Source organism: Quercus suber, unplaced genomic scaffold (genome assembly GCF_002906115.3).
Source record: "Quercus suber isolate HL8 unplaced genomic scaffold, Cork oak 2.0 scaffold_102, whole genome shotgun sequence".
NCBI lineage: Eukaryota > Viridiplantae > Streptophyta > Magnoliopsida > Fagales > Fagaceae > Quercus > Quercus suber.
The window spans coordinates 41,264-64,659 of NW_027069567.1; the positions used below are offsets into that span (position 1 = coordinate 41,264).

General features: G+C 32.6%; 2 protein-coding genes across 3 annotated transcripts; both read right to left on the bottom strand.

Annotated features, from left to right (window-relative positions):
• Positions 1-441: 441 nt before the first annotated feature.
• On the bottom strand, positions 442-1,474 carry LOC112015742 (antimicrobial ginkbilobin-2-like protein). The gene has a single exon (XM_024048178.2). It carries the CDS (start codon positions 1,392-1,394, stop codon positions 537-539), a length of 858 nt encoding a protein of 285 aa, XP_023903946.2. The 5' UTR covers positions 1,395-1,474; the 3' UTR covers positions 442-536.
• A 5,619-nt stretch (positions 1,475-7,093) lies between these two features.
• On the bottom strand, positions 7,094-14,830 carry LOC111991884 (anthranilate synthase alpha subunit 2, chloroplastic). Of its 2 annotated transcripts, XM_065774936.1 has the most exons (11): positions 14,584-14,829; positions 13,916-14,100; positions 13,621-13,810; positions 12,998-13,149; positions 12,287-12,402; positions 11,939-12,185; positions 11,793-11,849; positions 11,441-11,593; positions 9,947-10,027; positions 9,005-9,091; positions 7,094-8,159 (listed from the first exon to the last, which is right to left on the bottom strand). In XM_065774936.1, exons 1-11 carry the CDS (start codon positions 14,747-14,749, stop codon positions 7,836-7,838), a joined length of 1,758 nt encoding a protein of 585 aa, XP_065631008.1. In that variant the 5' UTR covers positions 14,750-14,829; the 3' UTR covers positions 7,094-7,835. The 2 variants fall into 2 exon arrangements, with proteins under 2 accessions (XP_065631008.1, XP_065631009.1); XM_065774937.1 differs by lacking the exon at positions 11,793-11,849 and having other exon boundaries at positions 14,584-14,830.
• Between the last annotated feature and the right edge of the window lie 8,566 nt (positions 14,831-23,396).

Genomic DNA, 23,396 nt, shown 5'->3' on the forward strand with positions numbered 1-23,396 from the left:
TGATTTTGTAAAAGAGAGAAGAAAAGACACTCTTCCATTAAAAAAAATAATAAGTTCTTTTATTGTCCATATTTCATTTCTTAGACTTTGGGTTATATTTCTTGAGTAGGCTTAAGAGTCAAGACTGCATCAATAGCCATCAGTCTTCTTTGGGCTAATGTCAAGTACTTCGAGCTTGACACACAAAAAGAAACCCGAGTCTAGGTCATCCCTCCGGTGGTTGACACGTGGCTTTACACAAAAAGAACTCAGCCAAGGATGAAGAAAAATTCTAAAAAAGATTTTGCCAAATATTTTTAAAACAGTAAAAGTTGCCCATTTTTTTATTTTTTAAAATAACAATATTTAGCAAAACCCCTGCCCCATGCAAAATTCATCATCTAAGTACCAAAAATCTAACCAAATGATTACTATCGGCAGGCCAAAATTATGCAAGTGACGAAGCAAAGAGAAGTTGTCCCATTGGACAATTTTATTACCTTTTAAACATATTACATTACACAGTTTGATACATAAACATCAGAAACCATAACAGTCTAGGCATCAACAAAGGGGTAAAGTTCATATCTAACGTTACAACTGCCACCAACAACTCGCCCACCTCGTTTTCCATCACAACAGTTGGGAAGTTCACTAATCGCAGTATCAAGACACTTCTTACAATCAAGACCTGAAAGGTCCCTGGTGCATTGAGCCAAACCATATAGTTTGCTTGATGAATCAAGCTCTAGGTCCCCGGTAGCATAGAATTTTGGATTGGCATAAGCTTTATTAGATAAGCTGCTTAACAAATCCTTAACTTTTGGATTGAATGAAGTGGGATTTTCTACATCTTTGACGTTCCACATGTAGAACTTGTTTTTGTTATCGATTTCTCCAAAGAAATCTATGTTCGAGTACTTTAAAAGGCAGTTATCGTACCAAATTATCGCTCCTTTTTTATAAGGACAACGATCAACAAGCTCTTTGCCTGCATCAACGACACAGGTCTTACAGTTTGTGGTTGAGACATCACCTCGGCATAGGGCCAAACCATTTGCTTGATCTTGGCCTTCCCCAGTCGAGCCGAGCCCAAACCCTGTTGAAGCAACTTTGGTGGACAAAAGATTGAGCAAGCCATTTAAGTTTGTACCATAAGGGCTATTGGCAGTGTAGTTTTCCTGGCTAAAACAAAAATGGTATAGTGGGCCAGCACAATTGACTGCATGGAGGGAGAGGCTGAATAATAGAAAGCTGACAGAAATATATCTTGAGCACAACATGTTGAATGAAATTGAAGGTTGGTTTTGTGGGTGTGTAATTCTCTCCAAGAACTCTATAAATAGACGAAACTTTTCAAGTTTTGGCCAAGTATGGAGTTCAAAATGCTGACTTGTTCTTAGTGGCAACCTCATCTCAGTCCTAATTCTTTTGATTAATAAACCTCTCAAAATCGCACTCAGACTTTGAACGTGCTGGAGAGTGGAGTCAATAATCTCGCACAAAATCTTTTGGAGTTGCTTTTATATTAATTCACTCATGAAAGTTCTAAGGAAACTAGAAACCAACTTAAATTCGTGAGGGATCAATGGGATTAAAGTCAAATGTTGAAAGATGTCACTATTTTAATGTGCGTGTTTTGCACTAATGATTTGTCGGTCACTAAAAATTTGTGGATGAACTTTCATGTTGAATGGATCTATGATATTCAAAGGCTACTGATGATATTCTATCTCTTCATTTAATTTTGACTGCGTTAAATTTCAATCCTCAAGTACTTGCTTTAGTTAAAGTCAACCTTTTCATTTAATTTTGAGCACATGCAAAGCCATGAGCAGTGGATAATTTAGTTAGTTAATAATCTTAAGATTGCATGATTACATTAAATTTTGTTTAGAGGAGAGAGAGAGAGAGAGAGAGATAAGAAGAAGGATTATGCTATATATGCTATGGTCTTCGCTATGAATGTCAAACAAGAAGGCTGTTCATATCTCCCTTGAGAACGAGGGAAAACACCTATTTTATTGTGGTAGTATAGTCATCTAGTGTAGTGTGTTTTAGATGGGTTGATTTTCTTTAGTTTCTTATATATGTTGTTCAACAAAACTATAGCTATACCTTAAACAGGATATGATAAAGTTTGAAAAAGTTGAACGAGTCCATCATCTTGTAGTTGCTTATTAGCTTTAATTAATGGGGCTATTATCTAGATGAAGTCCAACTCATTTATGCACTAATCTAGATATTTCGTTTGCTCAAACTATTAAGTATATTATTATATAAAAATAACTTGTATATGCTATGCTATTCACGTATCATTTTATACCTTATTATGCGCTATGATTAGTAGAAAGAAAATATATATATATATATATATTCTTGATAATAGGCCCTAGGATCTTTATTATAAAAGGTGTTGAAATAGTTCATTTCCTGCAATGGCCTCTTCGCAACAGAGAACAAAATTTAGAGGTCAACAATATTCTAGATGAAAGTAGGAAAAAGGTTGTCTCGTATCTCACTTCTCGGCGAGGTTTCGACTCATCACGATTCTTTTGACTGTGGCCATGTGCGTTTGACAAAATCATACACTTTATTTTTCAGTGTTTTGGAAACTGGTTTGTTAAAAAATATAAATTATTACCTAAAAAATGAAATTAGACAAGAAAGGGTCGAATAGAAGTGGAATATGGATATGGGTGTGGAAAGAATTCTAGAACCCTCTCTCTCTAAATAGAATTTCTGATCTTTATTGATTGAAGAAAAGTGAATACAATGAATGAATGAATCTCTACACTACTGCTATCTATATATACAATCTGAACAAGCAAAATAAATAACCAACTCCGCAATTGGAGGGAAAATCAATTACAAAATATCCTAACCATCAAGCCACGTGTACAACCTGTAACTGCTGCTTCTATCCATGTGGCAATGCACCTTCATACGTGTGAATGAAGTGTTCATGATAAGGAACTGATTCAATCACCTCTAGCAATTTTGGACTAATCCAATTACTCTGAATTTTAGTTGCTTGAATACTACCCTGTTCTCCATGTCTGCTCTTAGACTTGCTAGTGGCTTGGGTGCATTCTTCCTTGCTTTCAACACTCCCCCTCAAGAGCAAAGCTCTTACTACTTGATTCAATGATGAATACTCAGGATATTGAATGGTTTGAGCAAAAATATTAATGACACCCAACCTTTTTAGCAATCTTAGGAAATTATCCACACCTAGAACTTTAGTAAAGATATCTACCAATTGGTTCCTAGAATTTACATCAAAAGTCTTGATTGTTCCATCTAAGACTCTATTCCTCACAATATGGCAATCTGCTTTAATATGCTTGGATCTTTCATGAAAGACTGGGTATGCAACAATATGCAAAGCAGCCTAGTTGTCATAGTACATTGAGGCAAGTCTATCATGCGAAATATGGAGATCCTTCAACAAGTACAATAGCTATAGAACTTCACAACTAGTTGAAGCCATTGATCTATACTCTGCCTCTACTGAAGACCTTGATACCACAGCCTTTTTTTTTAATTTCCAGGAAACCAATGCATTGCTAAGAAAGACACAATAACTAGTGAGTGATTTTCTGGTATCAGGGCAGCCTACCCAATCTGCATCACAATAAGTCTTAAGCTGCAAATCTGAATCCACAAGAAAGAAAACCCCTTGCCCTAGTGTGCCCTCCCATCACCGACATCAGGTACATAAACTCACTTGGAAATATTTCTTGCTTTATTGCATCGCACTATTCTTTCCATAAGAGTTTTCTTATACTGACTTTAGCATCGAAGACGTTGTGGCAAACACCACACCAATGACCATTCGAAGGGAGCTATCCAACCATCTCTATAATCACAGAGACGAAGGCTTGGCTCCATCTGGATGCACTTACTTCGACTAACGAATTTGCACTTCATTAATACTAATATGGAAAGCATCTGATCAAATCCCTAAAAATTGTCTTTATTAATAACCAAATTCAAAATTCAAATTCAAGACTCTCATGGTATGGTTATTGCCTCTCTCTCTCTCTCTCAACTGCTCCCTTAGGAATTTCAGGCTGTAGATATAGAGGCCTTAGCTGCGATAAGAGCTTTGGAGTTTGCTACGGAGCTGGGTATTGCACAGGTGGTTCTAGAGGGTGATTCTAAGGTAGTTATAGATGCTATTACTAATTAGCTAGGTATGCTATTATTGTTTCTGATTTTATTATGTGGATGGAGTCTATTTCTTCACAGGTTGCTTCTGTTTATCAGGCTGATGTATCTAACCTTTCTTAGTCTTAATAAATATCTTTTTCTTTCTTAGGAAAAAATTCAAAAACAAAATTAATTACAAATTAAAACATAAAATCTTGGTTCCATGCATCATATCCATATTAGTATAATCCTTAAAACTTTTTAACTAGCACTCCTGTAATGGTGAAGACAGATAAATTTGAATAAGATTGATTCTTATGAGTTGAGAAATGTTTCCTCTTTGTTTACTCTATTTGGTGGGGATGCTAAACGCCCTTAGGTGGTGATGCCTAGGGTTTGCAAGCAACTCTAGGTGGTGAAGCTTAGAATTTGTTTTGTTGTCACTTTTATTTCTCTTTTATCTCCTATTTCCTACTTGTGCTACATCATAAGGTTTGGTATAACAGCAAAAGGGAACTTTACGAATATAATTAAGGGTCCGTTTGGATAGCACTTATTGTTGCTGAAAGTTGCTGAAAACTGATTGTTGCTGAAAACACTGTAGCAAAATAATTTTTAAATGTGTAAATAGTGTTGTGGGACCCATTTTTAATATTAAATATTGCGTGAACAGTGCGTGAACAGTACGTAAACAGTACATGAACAGTGAATTTGTCCCCTCAAAGTCAAAAATGCCGGCCAAAAAAAAAAAAAAAAAAAAAAAAAGAGAAAACGTGAAGATCAAAACGTGCCGCAACAAACCCTCCTATCCAAACACTCACTAAGAATAGTTTAATCTTGCAGATAAGTATTCCTCTATCAACTGGTAAAGCTCAAGTAAAATGATTTTTATATATGTGGTCTGGCTAATGATAATAATTGATTTGTTTCCTCTTGATAGGCTTAAATAGTGATAATATTGATTTGTTTCCTCTTGATAGGTTTTGGTGCTTTTTTGTTGTTTAATTTGATTTTCTGTGTGGTTAGTAGTGTTGGACTGTTATGCATTTGTAAACTTTTCAGTTTGTTAAAAAAATTCTGATTCATAAAATATATATATATATATCATTCATCACAACATTGTGAATTTACATTCAATTTTAGGGAAAAATCCTGACACCCACTAAATTTTAACTGGTGGCCATTACACCTTCTAAACTTTTATTTTAGCCAATTTACTCCATGAACTTCACAAATGTGCCAAATTAGTACTTCAGTTAGTTTGCTATTAATAAACTAACAGAAACTCACGTGACATGCACGTGAGATTCAATCGCCTGGCCTGAGACCCATGGAGAGATGAGAGAAAAAACAATTTTGAGAGAGAGAACGCATCCAAGTATCTACTAGAAGCCACAAATTTTTTGCATCTTAGGAGAGAGAGACGTTCATGGTCCTGCCAACAACAATCTCACAATTTAGTTTTGTAAGATGGAAACCTAGATTTGAGATATGGAGGTTAGATTTGGGTTTAAATCTAAAAAGCAAAAGCTTGTCAGTTTTGGATATGGAGGCTATGGTTATTTCAGAGAGAGAAAACGGCTAAAGACAAGTTAGAGAAGAGACCTATAGTGGCAATGGAGGTCTTAAGTCAACCACGGTGGTTGATGTGTGGGTTTAGAGAGAGAAGTTGTAAAACTGAGATGAGGTGATATGAGAGAGAAGTTAGGTTTTGGAAACCACCCTCAAATCATTGTCTGAATAACTGAGATGAGATGTAAAGACTGAAAATAAGTGTGGCTTCCTGTAAATGTATTTTGGGAGCTTGTCGGTGTATTTTTAATTTTTGTACAAATTACAATTTATTTGAATATACAAATAACAATTGATTTAAATTTGATATAGCAGATGTTTTGAAAAAAATAAATTGATATAGCAAATAATCATTTAGCTTAGCTTGCCATCTTTTCTAATAGAGTTTGATCTGATCTGCATTTTCTTCTAATAGAGTTTGATATGATCTAGTGTGTTCTTGTGCTTATGCTTTATCTGCAATGGGGGATAAGGATGAGGCTGTCTTGATTCTGTCCATGGCTTTGCTGCTGGTATCTTTTTTTTTTAAGTTTTTTTTTTTTCTCACCCCCTCCCAATTGGTCTAGAATCTAGACATTTTTTTTTTGTTGTGTTTTTTAAAAATGAGGTGCACTTGCGTGACAATTCCGTTAGTCACTTAATGGTTAGGCTAACAAATGGTACTATTTGCCACATATACAAACTTTAAGGAATAAATTGGCTAAAACAAATGTTTAAGGGGTGTAATGGCCACTACATCAAGGTTCAAAGGGGTCTCTAATCATTTTTCCCTCAATTTTACATACAAATACATATTTATTCATTCAATAATGCTAGAGTCAACAGATTTCACATCTCATTAAGGTGGCTGATTATGATTAATGCAATACGTTACTTTCACTAGGACCACAAACATCATTTTTATTGTTCACCAAATCCGATTTGTCACCTCAATCATTATGAAAAATTTTGTGACATTTGATTTGTTGTATTTTCTTCTACATTTCCTAAAGCACTTTTTTTCCCCTGGAGCAATATAGCAAGTACTAACTTAGAACCATCCAAAAACAGTAGTGAGAATATCAACAACAGAGATAAGGGGTACAAAAGATATGCTAGTATATATAATATAAGAAACCATTACATATTTTAGAAATGTATAGTTTAAAAAATGTGCAAACTAATACCATGTATAGTTTAAACCTCTTCTCAAAAAAATGTATGATTTGAACCATGTAATTTTGATTGTTTTTAATTATACACATGCATATACACATGATTACACAATAATATCTTCATAATGAACAAAACCTACATCTGTTTTCTTTTTGAAAAATTATTAGTTACTCTCGAACAGCCCACTAAGAAGAGAGAAATGATCCAAGTTAAGGGAATTAAAAGGTAGAGGAAAACCCAAAATTACATTAGTAGAAGTAATATAAATGGTCTTATAAATTAAGAAATAACAAAGAATATAACTTCAAATATAACAAAATGAAAGAAAATAATACATGTGGCCAACCCTAACTTATTTGTTGAGAATCCATAGTCAACCCCCAAACTTTGGGTTTCAATCTTCTTCTTCCTTCTTCTTCTTGTATTACATACTCCTAGATTACAATGATATGGTACTCCCTCTCATATTAATACAAAAAACATTCACAATTTTTTTCACAACTATTGACATGACAAGTAATTAGTATAGCACTTTCACATGATCATATCATTGACACTACTTTTGTTACTTTTTAATACCAATTACAACATACCATATCAACAATGGTGAAATTTTGCATCCTTACACTCATTGTTATCCAATAGCATTGGCATTATTATGCCTTCCTAGATTTCACATTCAATAATGACAAAATTCCAAAACAGAAGGTATTTTGCATACTTCAAGGCCAGCATTTCACGCACCTCTTAGAACTTGGAAGGAATATCTTGAAGATGTGTGAAATTTAGCTCTTATCCACGACCTCGCAATTAAACCTCATCATCTAACAAATACTAGTATTTCCTTTCCCCTTCACAAAAACTGGAATCATCCACTCAAGGAGCTCCACTCAACCCTTGTACTTAAAATTGCGCTATCAAGGAAAAATAATATAATAATATATAAAAGATTCTACTGGTGGATAAAATCTAAATCATTTCTCTACAAATGAAGACTCTGCAAGATCAATGGCCCGGGCAAGAGCAGCAGCTTTATTCTCACACTCTCTTTGCTCATCAGCAGGATCACTGTCAGCCACAATTCCAGCCCCAGCCTGGAGATGAGCAACCCATTCTCGGCGCTTGTTCACATCTTTGTATGAGAACAATGTGTCGAAACGTGTGTTAGTTGGGAACACAAAGGTTCTCAGACCAAGGGCAATGTCCATATCACCAGAAAATGAAATGCCTCCAAATCCACCACTATACGGCCCACGCCTTGTGACTTCCAGCTGATCTATTAACTCCATTGCTTTCACCTGCATTGCAACAGAGCAAATTGACAAAACTAAGAATGAACCTTACAAAAGGTAAGAAATAATTCGCTTAATCTCATTCATATTGTCAAGAAAACACGTTAACTTGGTCAGAATTCTGTATTAAGGGATGTGGTTCTTTCTTCGGGCTGGAACTCTTCTAGATAGTTTATTTGAAATGGATTGCAATGGCAAATAGTTCTTGGAAATGCAAGAACAAGAAGAAATGCAAAAAGGATCCACACCTCCACAGGTTTGCATCCAAGTACAAGTTATGTGCACAATTCACATGAAACTATGAAGTTTGCATGAGTAAAGCAAGTTGAAACTTAAAAAACCCTATTATTTTTTATATACGAAATGAAGAAAAAATTGAGAAATGACAATAAAACCAAACTTTTAGGCTCCTAGCAAGGAAAAATCCCTAGAAAATGCTTATCTCAATTGGCTGAAGATAATTCTGAATCGTATTCTCTTCATATTTTATATATCCAAATACTGTTTCTTAACATACAAGACAATACTAAACTGAAGGCGAAGGATTATCCACAAGAGGGCAATTGAAGATAAATCAAGAAATAATGGAATGATAATCTATGTATATTCTAACCGCATGTACCATAAAAGAGTGTGATGAGCCCACCTCCTACCAATTTGATTTATCCCAATGAAATAGGACAGCTTGAATTTATTTAAATAGTTCTGGATTTTAAAGATTTGAATATCCAAAAAATCTTTAGAACCATTATTACACACACGCACAGAGAAACACCTAGCAAAGACAAATTTGTGTAAAAGCATTGGTTTAAGTGGAAGATAGATGGTGATTTAAAAAAATAAAATAAAACCTTTGGTGCTCCACTGACAGTCCCAACAGGTAATGCAGCACGCAGAACATCCCAACTGGTTAAATGGTCAAGTAACTCTCCAGTGACCTGAAAAGACAAATCTTGTCATCAAATGAGATAAACAAGAAATTTTTTACTAAATGCATTTAGTCAATAAGAATGCACCAAGTGCTTGGAGGTCTGGAGGGAGAGAAAGGAAGGATTCGAGTTGCGGGATTAGCAGCATGTTGCAATTATCTCTCAAAAAAAAGTCAATAAGAATGCAATAAATGTTTTGAAGAATCTGTTCTCAAAGTGGTGCAGATACCAGAAAGTCACATGGTTTACTGATAGAGGCCTCTACCCATTGAGCCCAAGCCCGATTAATTTATCAGACCTTTGAGTTTTTCATATTTGATGCAATTGATTAGAAGATTAATTATTTCCAGTAATTGATTATGGATTATTTTCTTTCTTTATGTGATGTAACGCTTGAAGGATGCTCTACTTCAAAGCTCCAGAATACATTGTTAAGTACCTTTGAAATTGAAGAATAAAATTAATTGAAGATTTTTCCATAACTTGGTGGTGATTCCAGGAAAACTCTGGAGTGAAGCCTGGTGTTCAGACCATTCTAGGTGGTGAGCCTAGGGTTTGTTATATTCTTCTTCCTATATCCCTAGTTTCTACACATATTCCTTTTGCAAACCATGAAAACTGCATCACAAAGCCTACTATAAGAATTCAACCAGAAAGAAAATTAAAGGAAAAAAAGCGGGGAAGAAACGAGACATCTACAATTTTAGATATCATTTTCATGACCAACATTCAAAGTTTACTTTTGCACCTGCACAAGGATCATTGGTTAAGATATTATCATAACACAAATAAAAAATAACAGATTATGTAAACCTTCTTTGTCATAAACTGCATTTATGGACTGACCAAGAAAAAAAAACTTACAGTTGAGCTAATGTGCATAACATGGGAATACCGCTCAACATTCATGAGCTTTTCAACCTTAACAGAACCAGGTTTAGAGACCTGCATTAGCAGCCAGTATTAATACATGATTGTGACCATAAAGTGAAGGTTTATGGAAAACTTACGCAGTTTCTGAAAAATACATAGACGATGATACATTGTATTAACTGTTACCACACAGAAACTAACAGAAAAAGCTACCAGAGAGTCATGTGTTCAACCGTGTAATCTAGCAAACACATGATAAATTGCTGTCTCCCATAATGGAATCAGAGAACATGTACAAGACTGGAATTGCTTTCCAGATACATCAAAAGCATTTGATACTTTGTAACCCTTTTTTGAGTTCTGAGACATACAGATCCACCAAATCTCATGACAAAGTATCAAATTCCCACTCAGGTATTCAGCAAGAAATTCTATGGTAGATTCTTATGGAAAGTTGAAAACTTATGTACCAGCTTCAATTTGGCTTGAGGAAATGACCAAACAATTTTCTGCAAGTCAATAAGGCACAACCAAATCTACAGAAGATAAAGATTTACAGTATAGGAGTGGAACTGACAGTAGGGTAACCACATTAATCTTTTAAAATTGAACCCAATTGTTCAAGGTATTAGGGAAATGTAATAATGTTGAACATGTGACAGTTACCACCAAGATAAAGCTGTACATGAAAATGCTTAACAAGATTGCTATTTGACCACTTTTGACAAATACAAAGAAAGTGAATTTTATAATGAAAATAAATAAATATATTATAATAATAATAGGGTAAAATATCATTTTCGTCCCTAAACTATCACAAAAGTTCGTTTTTCATCCCTAAACTTTCAAAAGTTCGTTTTTCGTCCCTAAACTATCACAAAAGTTCGTTTTTTGTCCCTAAACTTTCAAAAGTTCGTTTTTCGTCCCTAAACTTTTCCAAATGCATTGATTTTCGTCCCTCTGTGGCTTGATGAGTGCTGATGTGGGAGGGACGAAAATCAATACATTTGGAAAAGTTTAGGGACGAAAAACGAACTTTTGAAAATTAGGAATGAAAAACAAACTTTTATGATAGTTTAGGGACGAAAAACGAACTTTTGCAAGTTTAGGGACGAAAAACGAACTTTTGCAAGTTTAGGGACGAAAAACAAACTTTTGTGATAGTTTAGGAACGAAAATGATATTTTACCCATAATAATATATAATAAGCAACCTAAACTATGACAAATAAAATGAGGAAGCAAGCTTAATGAAAGCTAGGCAGCAAGAAACAAATGAATTAGCCAATATGATTGACTTTATTTGTTCATCCCAGAAGGGTACATGATGAATGTCAAATTAGCAAAGACTAGAAAATACTGCAAATTCAGAGATCTATCTTGAGGCACACCCACATTACAGGTTCATATACAATCACCATGTTAAACCATTGACCTGAGAATAAAAGGACAAAGAGAAACTTGATATAAGTGAACCATATCAAACCTTTCCAACATCATTCCTCCCCAAGTCAACTAGCATAATGTGCTCTGCACGTTGCTTTTCATCATTTAAAAGCTCTTTTTCCAGCATTAAATCTTCTTTGGGTGTTTTCCCTCTTCTGGCAGTACCAGCAAGGGGTCGATTAGTGATCTTTCTCTGACAACAAAAATAAGAATACACATTCAGGTTATTAAAGCCAATAATTACGATACATCAACATATATGTATAAAATACACTAGGTTGAGAAATGAAATTCCAATAAAATAATAGTATAATATGTATGCTAGTAAGACCAGAATAAGAAGTAAATGAAGCAACCCATGCAACAATTCCTTTGATTATGGTAATAGTTACCTTCTTCACATGGGTAAGAATTTCTGGGCTTGAAGCAACAATAATACACCCCCTAGCCTGATCATGAGACATATAAATGAAAAGGCCAGGTTTTCAACATCAACTAAACTCTCCAAACGAACAGTGATAGGAGAATGCAGGCATACCTGTAAGTAAGTCATGTATGGACTAGGATTAACAATCCTTAGAGCTCTATAGACTTCAAATGGGTCAGCAAATGTTCTTCGTTCAAAACGTTGACTCAATACAATCTGGAAAATATCACCAGCCAGAATATGTTCTTTAGCCTGCAAAACTGCCTCCTTGTATTCCTTGCTTGTCATGCTTGACATTTTCAATTCAGGACCAAAGAGATGAGTGTGTAACTTGATTGATCCTGCAGGAAGCCTCGGGCTGAAAATGATGAATCAAATTATGTGTTTTTAAATTGTACTTAAAAGAAATAGCAAAATAAACAGTCGAATGGAAATATAAACAAAAAATTGATTACTCACGGGACTATATCATGTACTCTAGATACCAAAGTTTCCAATTTCTGTATTCCATCATTGAAGGCCTCCTCAGCAGAAGAATATTGATCTAGTCGTACCCAGTGAATCACATATGCTTTCTGATGTCAGAAAATTACCAATTTATAAAAAATTAAAAATTATAGATACCCACACACGCATATATACACTCACCTAAAAATTACACTCACACACACACAGTTATTCGCATAAAAAAGCATCCCACTATGGCAATAAAAATTTAAAGTAAAAAATTGTCCTATATTTCTCGTGATATATAATTATGCATGCACCCCAGTGAATCTTGAATCCACCAGCTAGCTCTTGCTAGGGTTGGAGGTGCCATTTGAGCTTGAATATATACATATTGCTTGGTGCTGAACTTTAATGGAAAATAGTTGGAATGGAAAAGAAAAGAGAAAAGTAGTCTAGAAACAAGACCATATATAGGAGCCTTCAAATTACAGGACATAAAAGCTTATATATTACAGCATGTGTTTAAAAAATTGAAACTTAACAAGAGCATGGAGTTGTCTCTTTTGCTTATTTGACTGAAATTGAGTCCCCTTGCTTATTTGAATTTGCTACAGCTAAAGAGCTAAAACCACATCAGCCATTGTGAAATTTAGCATACATGTTGCTTACAGGCTAAATCCATAAATTACTTGTTTATCTCATAGGTCAAAGTAAAACTACCTTCGCCACATGATCAAACACAATAACATCATCATAGAGACCAAGATGTACATCAGGAAGGTTCCTGTCATCAGGTGGGGCACTAGAGAATGGCAGCTTTTTCCTCTCCGCATAGCGCATCGTATCATATGAGAAATAACCAACCCATCCACCTGTTCAACAAGAGAGTAATACAAAGTAAAGATTGGAAATTTCATTATAAAACTTCCTTTTTTTACAACTGCATCATGCAAATATGAGGAAAATAATTGTATACATAATGAATCTTTGCAGGAATCTACAAAACTAAACAAATCTAACCATTTTCCTGACATGCAACACTACAAATACAACCATGTGTACAAAAATTTGAGTCATGAGTTTAGCTAAGAGCTCTCTCTCTTTGGCTTGGGGGACTAGACCATGTGTACAAAAATTTGAGAGTCATGAGTTTAAGTAAGAGCTCTCTCTCTTGGGCTTGGGGGACTAGTTTATGCAATTTTGTTATAAGTGGACTATCTTTTTCCCTCTATGACAATAATAACCCTCCTACCACAAGAGACAGAGCACCTATCTCACTCAAACCATGGGGTTAGAGAAATCCTGAAAATATAGCAAAGTAAGTTACCATCCCCTTCTCTTACCACAAAATGCTTCTGGGAGCTCGTCAATAAGTTGGGGTCTCCATCCCTCCATGATTCTTTGAGGAATCACCATTGGATCATCCACAATCGACTCTTCCCTTTTCCCTTCATCGTGGTTCATAATTGTAACCATATTCTCTTTTGCCACAATTTCTATTGCCGGCTGAGCTCCAACCATGCTATACCGCCCCTACATAATTTACCCAACTGAAATATAAATGACTCACATCTCATGAGTGTACATAACAACACATCTAGAAAAAAATAATAGCAAGATGAGAACTAAAGCTCTTACGATATTGGAACCCATCACACCAGGCTCAACTGACTCAAAAAGAAAGCTTGGTGCTTCCCTATCATCTTCCTTTACCAAACAACGGTACGCAAGCACCGGAGTTAGGTGATCGGATAATATGCATCGGTATAGAGGAATTAAATTCCCCTTCTTTGAAGCTTCAAAAAACCCTTCGGAATTTTCGACTGCATCAATTGCATCATAACAATAAATACTCTCACAAAACAAAATATCTCATAATTCACATTTTTTCAGCTTTATGAAAAATGGAGAGAAGAAAAAAAAAAAAATCAGCCTCATCTAAGTAAAGCATCGTTTTGGGCTTAGTAAAATTGAGTGCTTTTCTTTACTTGGGTCCCAATCTATCAGATTCTCTATTTGGTAACAATTAAGAAAACAAAAGTACAACAAAATAACTGAAACTGCCGTTTTGTAAAATGTAATGCATTGACTTAAATGCGTTTATTTTCCTTCACAATTTTCTCGGCAACCATACAGAGGAAAATAGTCCAAATGTGATTTCAATTTTGATTCTGTTCATGGTTATTGTTTGTTTTTGTTTTTCTTTTTTTTCTAAGCAACCAAACAGAACCTTAGAAAATGAACATAAAATTGACTTCAATGACTCAAAGTATCAGCATTTGGAGAAGACAATGAGAAATAGTTACCTAATGAAGGAGACCTCTGGGCCGAGCATTTGAGTGTGAAGGAACGCGAGTTCGAGCCCAATAGTGTGACGGAGCTTGAGGTTCTTCGGTTAAAGTTGACGGAGAATGGCGGCGTTAATCGTAGAGTTGACGGAAGCTGGAGGGGAGTCAAGGCTAGGGATTTCATGGTTACAGAGAATTGCTGGGGTTTGGAATCGTACACGACTCGGCTCTATAACCTAGACTACTATTTAAAGTTTCCCTCTGTTTGGATGCTCATTTTTAATAATCAAAATACTCGCAAATTTATCAAGATTAAATAATAAGGTTAAATATATAAACTTATTAATTTAAAAATTCTTAAATTTTAAATAAATTTTAATTTTTTCCCGCCTTCATAATTTTCTTTTACTTTAATTAGTAGTCCATTTGAATTCTATTTTTTATGTTTTACTCTTAAAAAATTGCTTTTAATGTACCAACAACGTTTTCCACGTTTTTATTACCAAAATCATTTTTCCCCCTTTTTTCAACTGGTTAGATTTACCATGTTTCACTTTTAAAAAATTGTTTTTCATTTGCCAACCATGTTTTACACATATTCAATTACTAAACTCAATTTTTTTACAACTTCGTAAAGTATATTTTCCATCCGTTCCTTTTCAGTTTCTTCACAGTTCACATTTTCTTCACTAGCCACTATTGATCAGTTATTATGCAGCGGGTTTGGCTTACCTCCAGAATTTTTTTAACTAGACATATCATTTTGTTTTAAATATACAATGATAAGTAATAGTAAGTTTTAATTTCCACATTTTATTTAGTTAGTGGATGATGTAGCAGTTTCTAATTAAAACAAAATGAGATTTCAGTAAAAAAAGTAATGAAGGTAAGCCAAACTCTTACATAGCTATATCTCAAAATAATTGCACTTTCTTCTCTGGTAAATAAATAAATAAAAACTTCTCTGATAAATAAATAATAATAAAAAATAAAAAAAACTACATTTTCTTCTCATCTCTTTTTACCCTATATCTATTCTATTTTTTCATGGAGAGAAGAAGAGGCTGCCAAAATAAGATTTGGTCAGTGGGGAGAGGAAACAGATCTAGAGCCATTCCGAATCCACTCATCTACTTGAGTTTGGTAATGTCATCCCACCGAACAACCTCTCCTTATTTTTTTAGTCTCTTTAATATCTATTTCTTTTAATTTTATAGTATTGGTTCTTTTTTTATATAAATTTTTCTCTAATTGTTTCACTTTGATGCAAATTCTTTTTCAAATGGTGAGAATGATATATATTTTTGTCTTTTTTTTGGATATCAGGTTTGAAATTTTTGACTAATTATTCGATATTGTCTATTATAGATGACGAGGGCATTTCCTAATTGTCAGGAATCACCAATTTTAAATTAAAATCTCACACCCAAAACCACTAGCAAGTGGTTAGACAATCTCAAATTCCTAGAAATAAACCATTAATACAACCTCATTTTATGTATATTTTGGTTTCAGTATCCTCTGTATTTGGATTGTGTTTATGAGTTGTACAATCTTTGAATGTGTTCTAAGTGGTGCTCTCTCTTCCTCCTATTCTTTTTCTTCTTGATTTTTGATTGTTCTTCAATTTTTTCTTTTATATTTCTGCATTTCAGAATTTGAGGAATGTGGTGAGTTGAGTCCGTTGCTTTTGTGGTTAAATATGTGTTCTAAATATTTGTAAAAATTATAATTTGTGATAAGTGTCCCAAGCCTCCTTCCCTACAACATATTTGGTTTGCAAACGCATATAATTTTTCTTATTATAATTTGTGATAAGTGTCCCAAGCCTCCAAAAATTTTGAGCCCGGGTAGTGTTGTAGCTGATCATCAATGACATAATTGTTAGCATTGATAGCAATGATGGGGATGGAAGGGAGTTAGTGATGAGCTATAGTCATTGGAGCAGATAGTTCTTAGTTTTTAAAATTGTTGTCAATTCTTCAATTTAAATTTGTACTACTATGAGCATTTTGGTTTACTTCTCAGTGTTATTGTTACCCCATTCGTAGTTTGGAAGTTTGATTAATTCAAGGCATATGTTTATTTTTTTTCGTTGCACCTACAGTTTAGCAATGGTTGTTGATCTATTTGTTGCATGAAGAGAAGATGATTTTTTTCAAATACAGAGATAGAGATTAGGATTTGAAATCAAGATGTGTCGCACAAATTCATAAACTTTTTTAGAATATTAAAACAATAAAAAAAAAATCAAAAGTTAAGAGATTAATACTACTTTTTAAATATTAATAAAATGATAGAAATTAAGTTAATCGCCCAAATTTTTACCCTAAATTAACAACAACAACAAAAAAAACTATATTATTGGACAAATGCATAAACCTCAAATTGGGATGAATGGAAAATAATGACAATAAGCTTTAAAAAGAAGATATATGAGTAATATACTAATTTCATCACATACGCTTCGCACTTACAATGAGACTCTTCTTTTATTGGTTTGGTATCATATATTTTTCACTTATTTCAATTTGAGATTTACATTTTTTTTCTCACAAAAATTGCACATTTAGAACTACTAATACGCGAACTCTAAAAAATGAACAAATCCATACACGAATATATGATTTCAATACTATTTTAGTATTCATTTTTTTGAGCTAGCCTTATGACATTTCTGACCGTATTAGTAGCTCTAAATGTGTAATTTTTGTGAGAAAAAGTGTAAACCTCAAATTGAAATAAGTGAAAAACATACTTTACCAAACCAAAAAAAATAAGAGCCTCGTCGCGAAACGTATGTGATGAGGCTAGAATCTATTTATATCAGTGGTCTCTCTTTATAGTTTCTAGTATTTGGTCAGGTTGGAGATTTTGACTTTTGGGGTCACGTTTGATTTTGGACAAAACGTGTGCATTGATTGCAAAGTAGTTTCCTAAAATGAAATTTCATTGTGATTGATATTACTATTTACTACACACCTCACTTGGATTTGGATACCATGAATGATTGTTGGCTCCTTGCTCCCTGATTGCCTTAAAATTAGACGGATTCATTTATGATATGCCGCTTTTCGTTGTGATATTTACACTACACAACATGAGGCGGGGCCCTTTGAAGCAAAAAAAAAAAAAAAAGAAAACAACGTGAGGCGGAGCCCAGCCACGTTGCCACGTATCATTTAACCCCAAAATGTCATCTTTCTTGTATGCTTGTCAGTGTTGTCACACTAATGGTTAATTTCTTTTCCAAAATAGACAATATTGTGGTGTCACTTCGGGAACACCTGTCAAAATATTATAGATAATTAATTTATTTTTGTAATTTTGTAAATATATCCGAAAATCCGATCATTAAATACAACATACATGCTATAAGCAAGAACAATGATCAAATTTATTTGTTGCATACATTATAACAAATAGAAATTCATAAAATAAATAGAATTATTCACAAATTGAATGCCTTTGATATAAAATCTGATCAGGATTTGTGTTTAACACAATTTCTTTAAGACAGATTTTGTCTCTTACAATCGGTGTTTTAAGACATTTGGACGTCTATTGCCCAATAATCACACCAAATAGAAGAAGTGCAGCAATCTAAATGTTATAGTCAACAAAATTGAATCTCTTTCTCTCTCTTTGACTATGAACATGAAATGTAAAAACTAAAAACTATGATGTATGATTACTGAGAAACTCTCTATTTATAATGGTGCAACATGAACAAACACATTATTCAATGTATAAAAAAATACTACACAATAGATACTAGATGACTCAAAAACTATAGTAATAATAATAATAATAATAAATTATTTAATACAAGATGCCATATAGACACGTGTCATAAGTATATAAATTAATAAAATGCCTAGATTCTTTCCTATGCGGGATTAATAGATTTTACCGTTTTCCATATTCAAGCGGCACTTTAGGAGTTAATTTCTAATGGTTTTGAGCAAGTGACTACGAGCCCGTTTGGTATGTGATTTTAAACAATAGTTTTAAGTATTTAAACACTAAAAATTGTGGGCCCGAAAAATATATATATTGGGTTAAGGTGTTTGAGTCATAGTTCCCAATTAAGAATGTTTAAACATTGTATTTTGAGAACACATTTGAATCAGTTTTTAGAGCCGCTTGGTAGAGGAGTTTGAGTAATATTGTTTGTATTTTTTTTTGAAATATGTGTAAGTAAAAAAGTATATAGAAATGCGTGTAATATTATTTAAAAACTGAAAATGTGTGTTTAAGATGCTCTACCAAAGAGACCTTAAAACATCTCCAACAAAGAAGCTAAACCCAAAATTCTCTCTATAATAGAGAATGAAACCCAAAAAAAGCTCTCCAGTGGATTCTCTAAATCCCAATTTTTTTTGGCTTATGAACAGTAGCTCATCAAATTTGATGGGTTACTGTACATTAGCAATTGAATTTTTTTAATTAAAAAACCATACAAGCTACTATTATATCAATTCTTTCTCTCTCCTCTGGATTTCTTTTTTTCTCTCACACTCTCTCTCTGTTGCTTCTCAGTGCTCTCACTCTTTCTTCCTCACTCTCTTTCTCTCTTCTTTATCTCAACGGCTACAAAATGCAAAATTCAATCCAAACACGAAAATAATTTTTCTCATAAACCAAATGAAATCAGAAAAATTAAGATAAAAATTAAAAATTAAAAAAAAAAAAAAAAAAAAAAGAAAAAAAAAAAAGGCTAATATGACCCAGCCTAGTGGTGGGGAGGACGACGAGCAACGGTGGGGCAACGGAAATGGTAGTGCTGCATGGTAAACGTTGATCTCCACCAACTTTGTCCTTTCGGCAACCTCGATCTCCACTGGCGGTGGGGCGGCAGACGAACTCTCTCTCTCTCTCTCTAATGTGAAGCAAAGAGATGTTGGAATGTTCTTGAGGTGAAAAAGAAAATAAAAGAAGGGGGGGCTAGACACTTGTATGGAGAAGAAAAACAAGAAAAATAAAAAAGAAAAAAAGAAATGAAACGGGGATGAAAATGAAATGAAAGAAAGAAAAATAATAAAAAAAATCCTAATTGAAAAATACTACCACAATATTTTTACAATATTTTCACAATAAATTTTAAGTAACAGATTGTTATTAGTTAATATTAGCGAGTAAAAAAATAATTTAAGTGGTAGGTTTAAATTAGAACTAGTAACAACTTTTCACATAAATTTTTTTGTGAAAGTATTGCGTAAAATGTTGTAAACATAACACTTCTTATTGAAAAATATAGTTGTTAAAAAAAGAATAAATGATGATTAAAAAAAGAATAAACAATGAATGAAGAAATACTATTTAAATGAGATAGAGAATATGTTAGAAGTGTATTTAAAAAAGTAGATAAGTAAAAAATAAATATCATTGTTCATTCTCCAAACAGTACAAAAATTTGGAGAAACTGCTGGAGATGCTCTTCGTTTTTGAATAACAATATTGAGTGGTATTATTGTAAATATGTTGAAAATTGTGAGAACCACATGATTTGACCAAACACTCCGTGAATGGGTGCAGCTTATGTCTAGTGCTCCAATGCACTGGACGCGTTGCGATTGTGACATGTGTCCAAAAATGGACACGTGTCACAATCGGTGCGGCTCCAGTGCACTGGAGCACTGAACATAAGCCGCACCCTCCATGAATAACAGCTGGTGGGACCTATTTCTTTTCCTTCCACATTCACCTCTTTCTTTATTTTTTTGTCTCTCTTTTTAAAAACTCACGCCTATTAATAATTTTACTATTAATGTCAAATGAGTCATCACATTTTAAAAGAAAAAAAAGACATACAAATACAAAATGCACCATTATATTTTTTCACTCTTGAAAATATATTATTAGAAATATGGTACTAAACATATTTTTTACATTATAAATATTTTAAACACATGTTTTTCCGACACTTTTAACTATAATTTTCACATCATTTCAAGACTTGTTGTTTACAATCATATATCAAACAGGTCTACATCACGTTAATCTCCTCACAATGGATAACACATTCAAATTTGGACCTTTCTCAAAAGACATGTGGGTCCTACTTTAATTTTGGCTAAAAAAGAAACAACCAAACACTCGCTAAAACTTATTTTTCCAACAATATATTATTGTCAATTTTGTATTTTGTTTGACCTCGATTTGCATAAAAATGTTCTATTTTAGCTTTAATATTTATGTTTTTACCTTAAAAAGTAGGGAAATACATGAAATTAATTAATTTGCCCCAATTGGAAGTTCGATAAATTAATTTGATGGTTTAGAAGTCTAAAATTACCTCACTTTGACCAAATTTGACTAAGCTAGTCAATAGTAAAACCAACCGGAAAAATCAACTGACCACAAAATTCCATTTCATTTTAACCAAACGGTCCAAACCATCTTTTAAACCCATTTGACCAACCTTGACTGAGGTTTGACCTAGATTTGACAAAAAATCTGATTGTCCGATCCAATAAATTTGTGCTTATGTGAAATATCATGAAATCTAGATATATAATAATAAGTAAAACTGAGAAAAAATCCAATTAGATTTCAAATTTGAATTTAATTATAATCAAATTTTGCGCCACGTGTCTCATCTAATTTAAGTTTTTAAAATTTTGTGCCAAGTGAATTAATTCAATGTAAAAATTAGATGTCAATTAGAGTTTAATTTTGCGATATGAGTCCCATCTAATTTAATTTTTTTAATTTTTGCACCAAATGAGTTAATTTAATGTAAAAAAAAGAGGAGTCCAATATAAGTAATCCATTTAAAAAAAAAAAAAAAACATAATTTTGAATGATTTTATATTTATGAGCATTTTTTTTTGTAGAACTAAAAACAATTCAAGTTTATAAGTCATCTATATATATATACACACACACACACACATATATATATATATATATATATTAATAAGTAAAACTGAGAGAAAATCTAATTAGATTTCAAATTGAAATTCAATTAAAGTCTAATTTTGTGTCACGTGTCCCATCTAATCAAAATTTTAAAATTTTTGTACTAAGTTAGTTAGTTCAGTGTAAAAATTGGATTTCAATTAGAGTTTAATTTTACGGCACGTGTCCCATCTAATCGAAGTTTTTTTAATTTTTGTGCCAAATGAGTTAATTTAGAGTAAAAAACGAAGAGTCCAATATAAATAAATCATTAAAAAAAAACATTATCATATATCTAACACTATATATAAAATTAAAGGAAGAGAGAGTTTGAATGCGCCATGTGTCCCATCTAATCAAAATTTTAAAATTTTTGTACTAAGTTAGTTAGTTCAGTATAAAAATTGGATTTCAATTTCAATTAGAGTTTAATTTTATGCACGTGTCCCATCTAATCGAAGTTTTTTAACTTTTGTGCCAAATGAGTTAATTTAGAGTAGAAAAAGGAGTCTAAAATAAATAAATCATAAAAAAAAAAAAAAAACATTATCATATATCTAACACTATATATAAAATTAAAGGAAGAGAGAGTTTGAATGATTTTATATTTATGAGCCTTTTTTTTATAACTAAAAACAATTCAAATTTATAAGTCCTCTCTCTCTCTCTCTCTCTCTCTCTTATATATATATATATATAAAGTTAGAGAAAATCTAATTAGATTCTACAATTGAAGTCAATTTTGCCCATGTGTCCTAAATTATTTATTTTTAGAGCGGTTTTATTTCTTAATTTTGGAATCAAATATGGTACTACATCATAAATATTCATTCAAGTGAGTTATTGTGTACAAAAACCAAAGAGTCTAGAATTAATAAACATAAAAATATTTTTAAAAAATGGACAATTTATATTTTCTACCTAATAACATTCTTACAAGACTTTTTAAAGAGTTAAAAAAAAATATAAGAATGACTATCAATAATATTTAAATTATATATGTAAGAATTATACTATGAATCTGAATGTTATCTTTTAAGTATATCCATCATATGCATGAAGTTACAAGCTAGTTTTATTTAAAATGATAGTTTGTGGGCCCAAAATAGAGTAAAAAATTGAAATAGACAAGATATCACAAAAATATTGAAACCTAGCCAAAAGACTTAAGCCATTTTTACCAAAGTGTCATATAACATAATTATGGTTTATTCTTAATTGAATCATCTTCAAACGATGTCGGATTAGTAGTATGGTATTGTTCAAAAGATATAATGACAAACTTTAAAATGATAGTTTGTGGGCCCAAAATAGAGTAAAAAATTGAAATAGACAAGATATCACAAAATTATTGAAACCTAGCCAAAAGACTTAAGCCATTTTTACCAAAGTGTCATATAACATAATTATGGTTTATTCTTAATTGAATCATATTCAAACGATGTCGGATAGTAGTATGGTATTGTTCAAAAGATATAATGACAAACTTTAATTTAGCATACTTGGAGCACATCATTTTTACGCAATAAGAAGAAATTACAAGAAATACCAAAATTGAGGTTTTTAAACCAAAAACTTGTGCTCAGGACCGTCTTCCAAAGAGTATAGATTGCCAAATATGAAAAATAGAGTCTTAAACTTAGGGTATGTTTAGTAGACTATAATAGGTTCTGTAATGTAATAGTTATTCCTATGGTTTAATTATTCAGTAGTTTGGTTATGTTTTTATTACAGGAAATAGTCATTCTTTATGAATAGTTATTCTTTAAAATGAGGAATAACTATTCATCTCGAAAAGAGATGTAATAACTATTCCTTAGTAGGTGTATTAATTTCTACAATTAATAAATTTCTAAATAATCATATGCACATAACAATTATGAAAATTTAAAAAAAATCATAAAAAATAACTAATCTCTCTTTCAAAT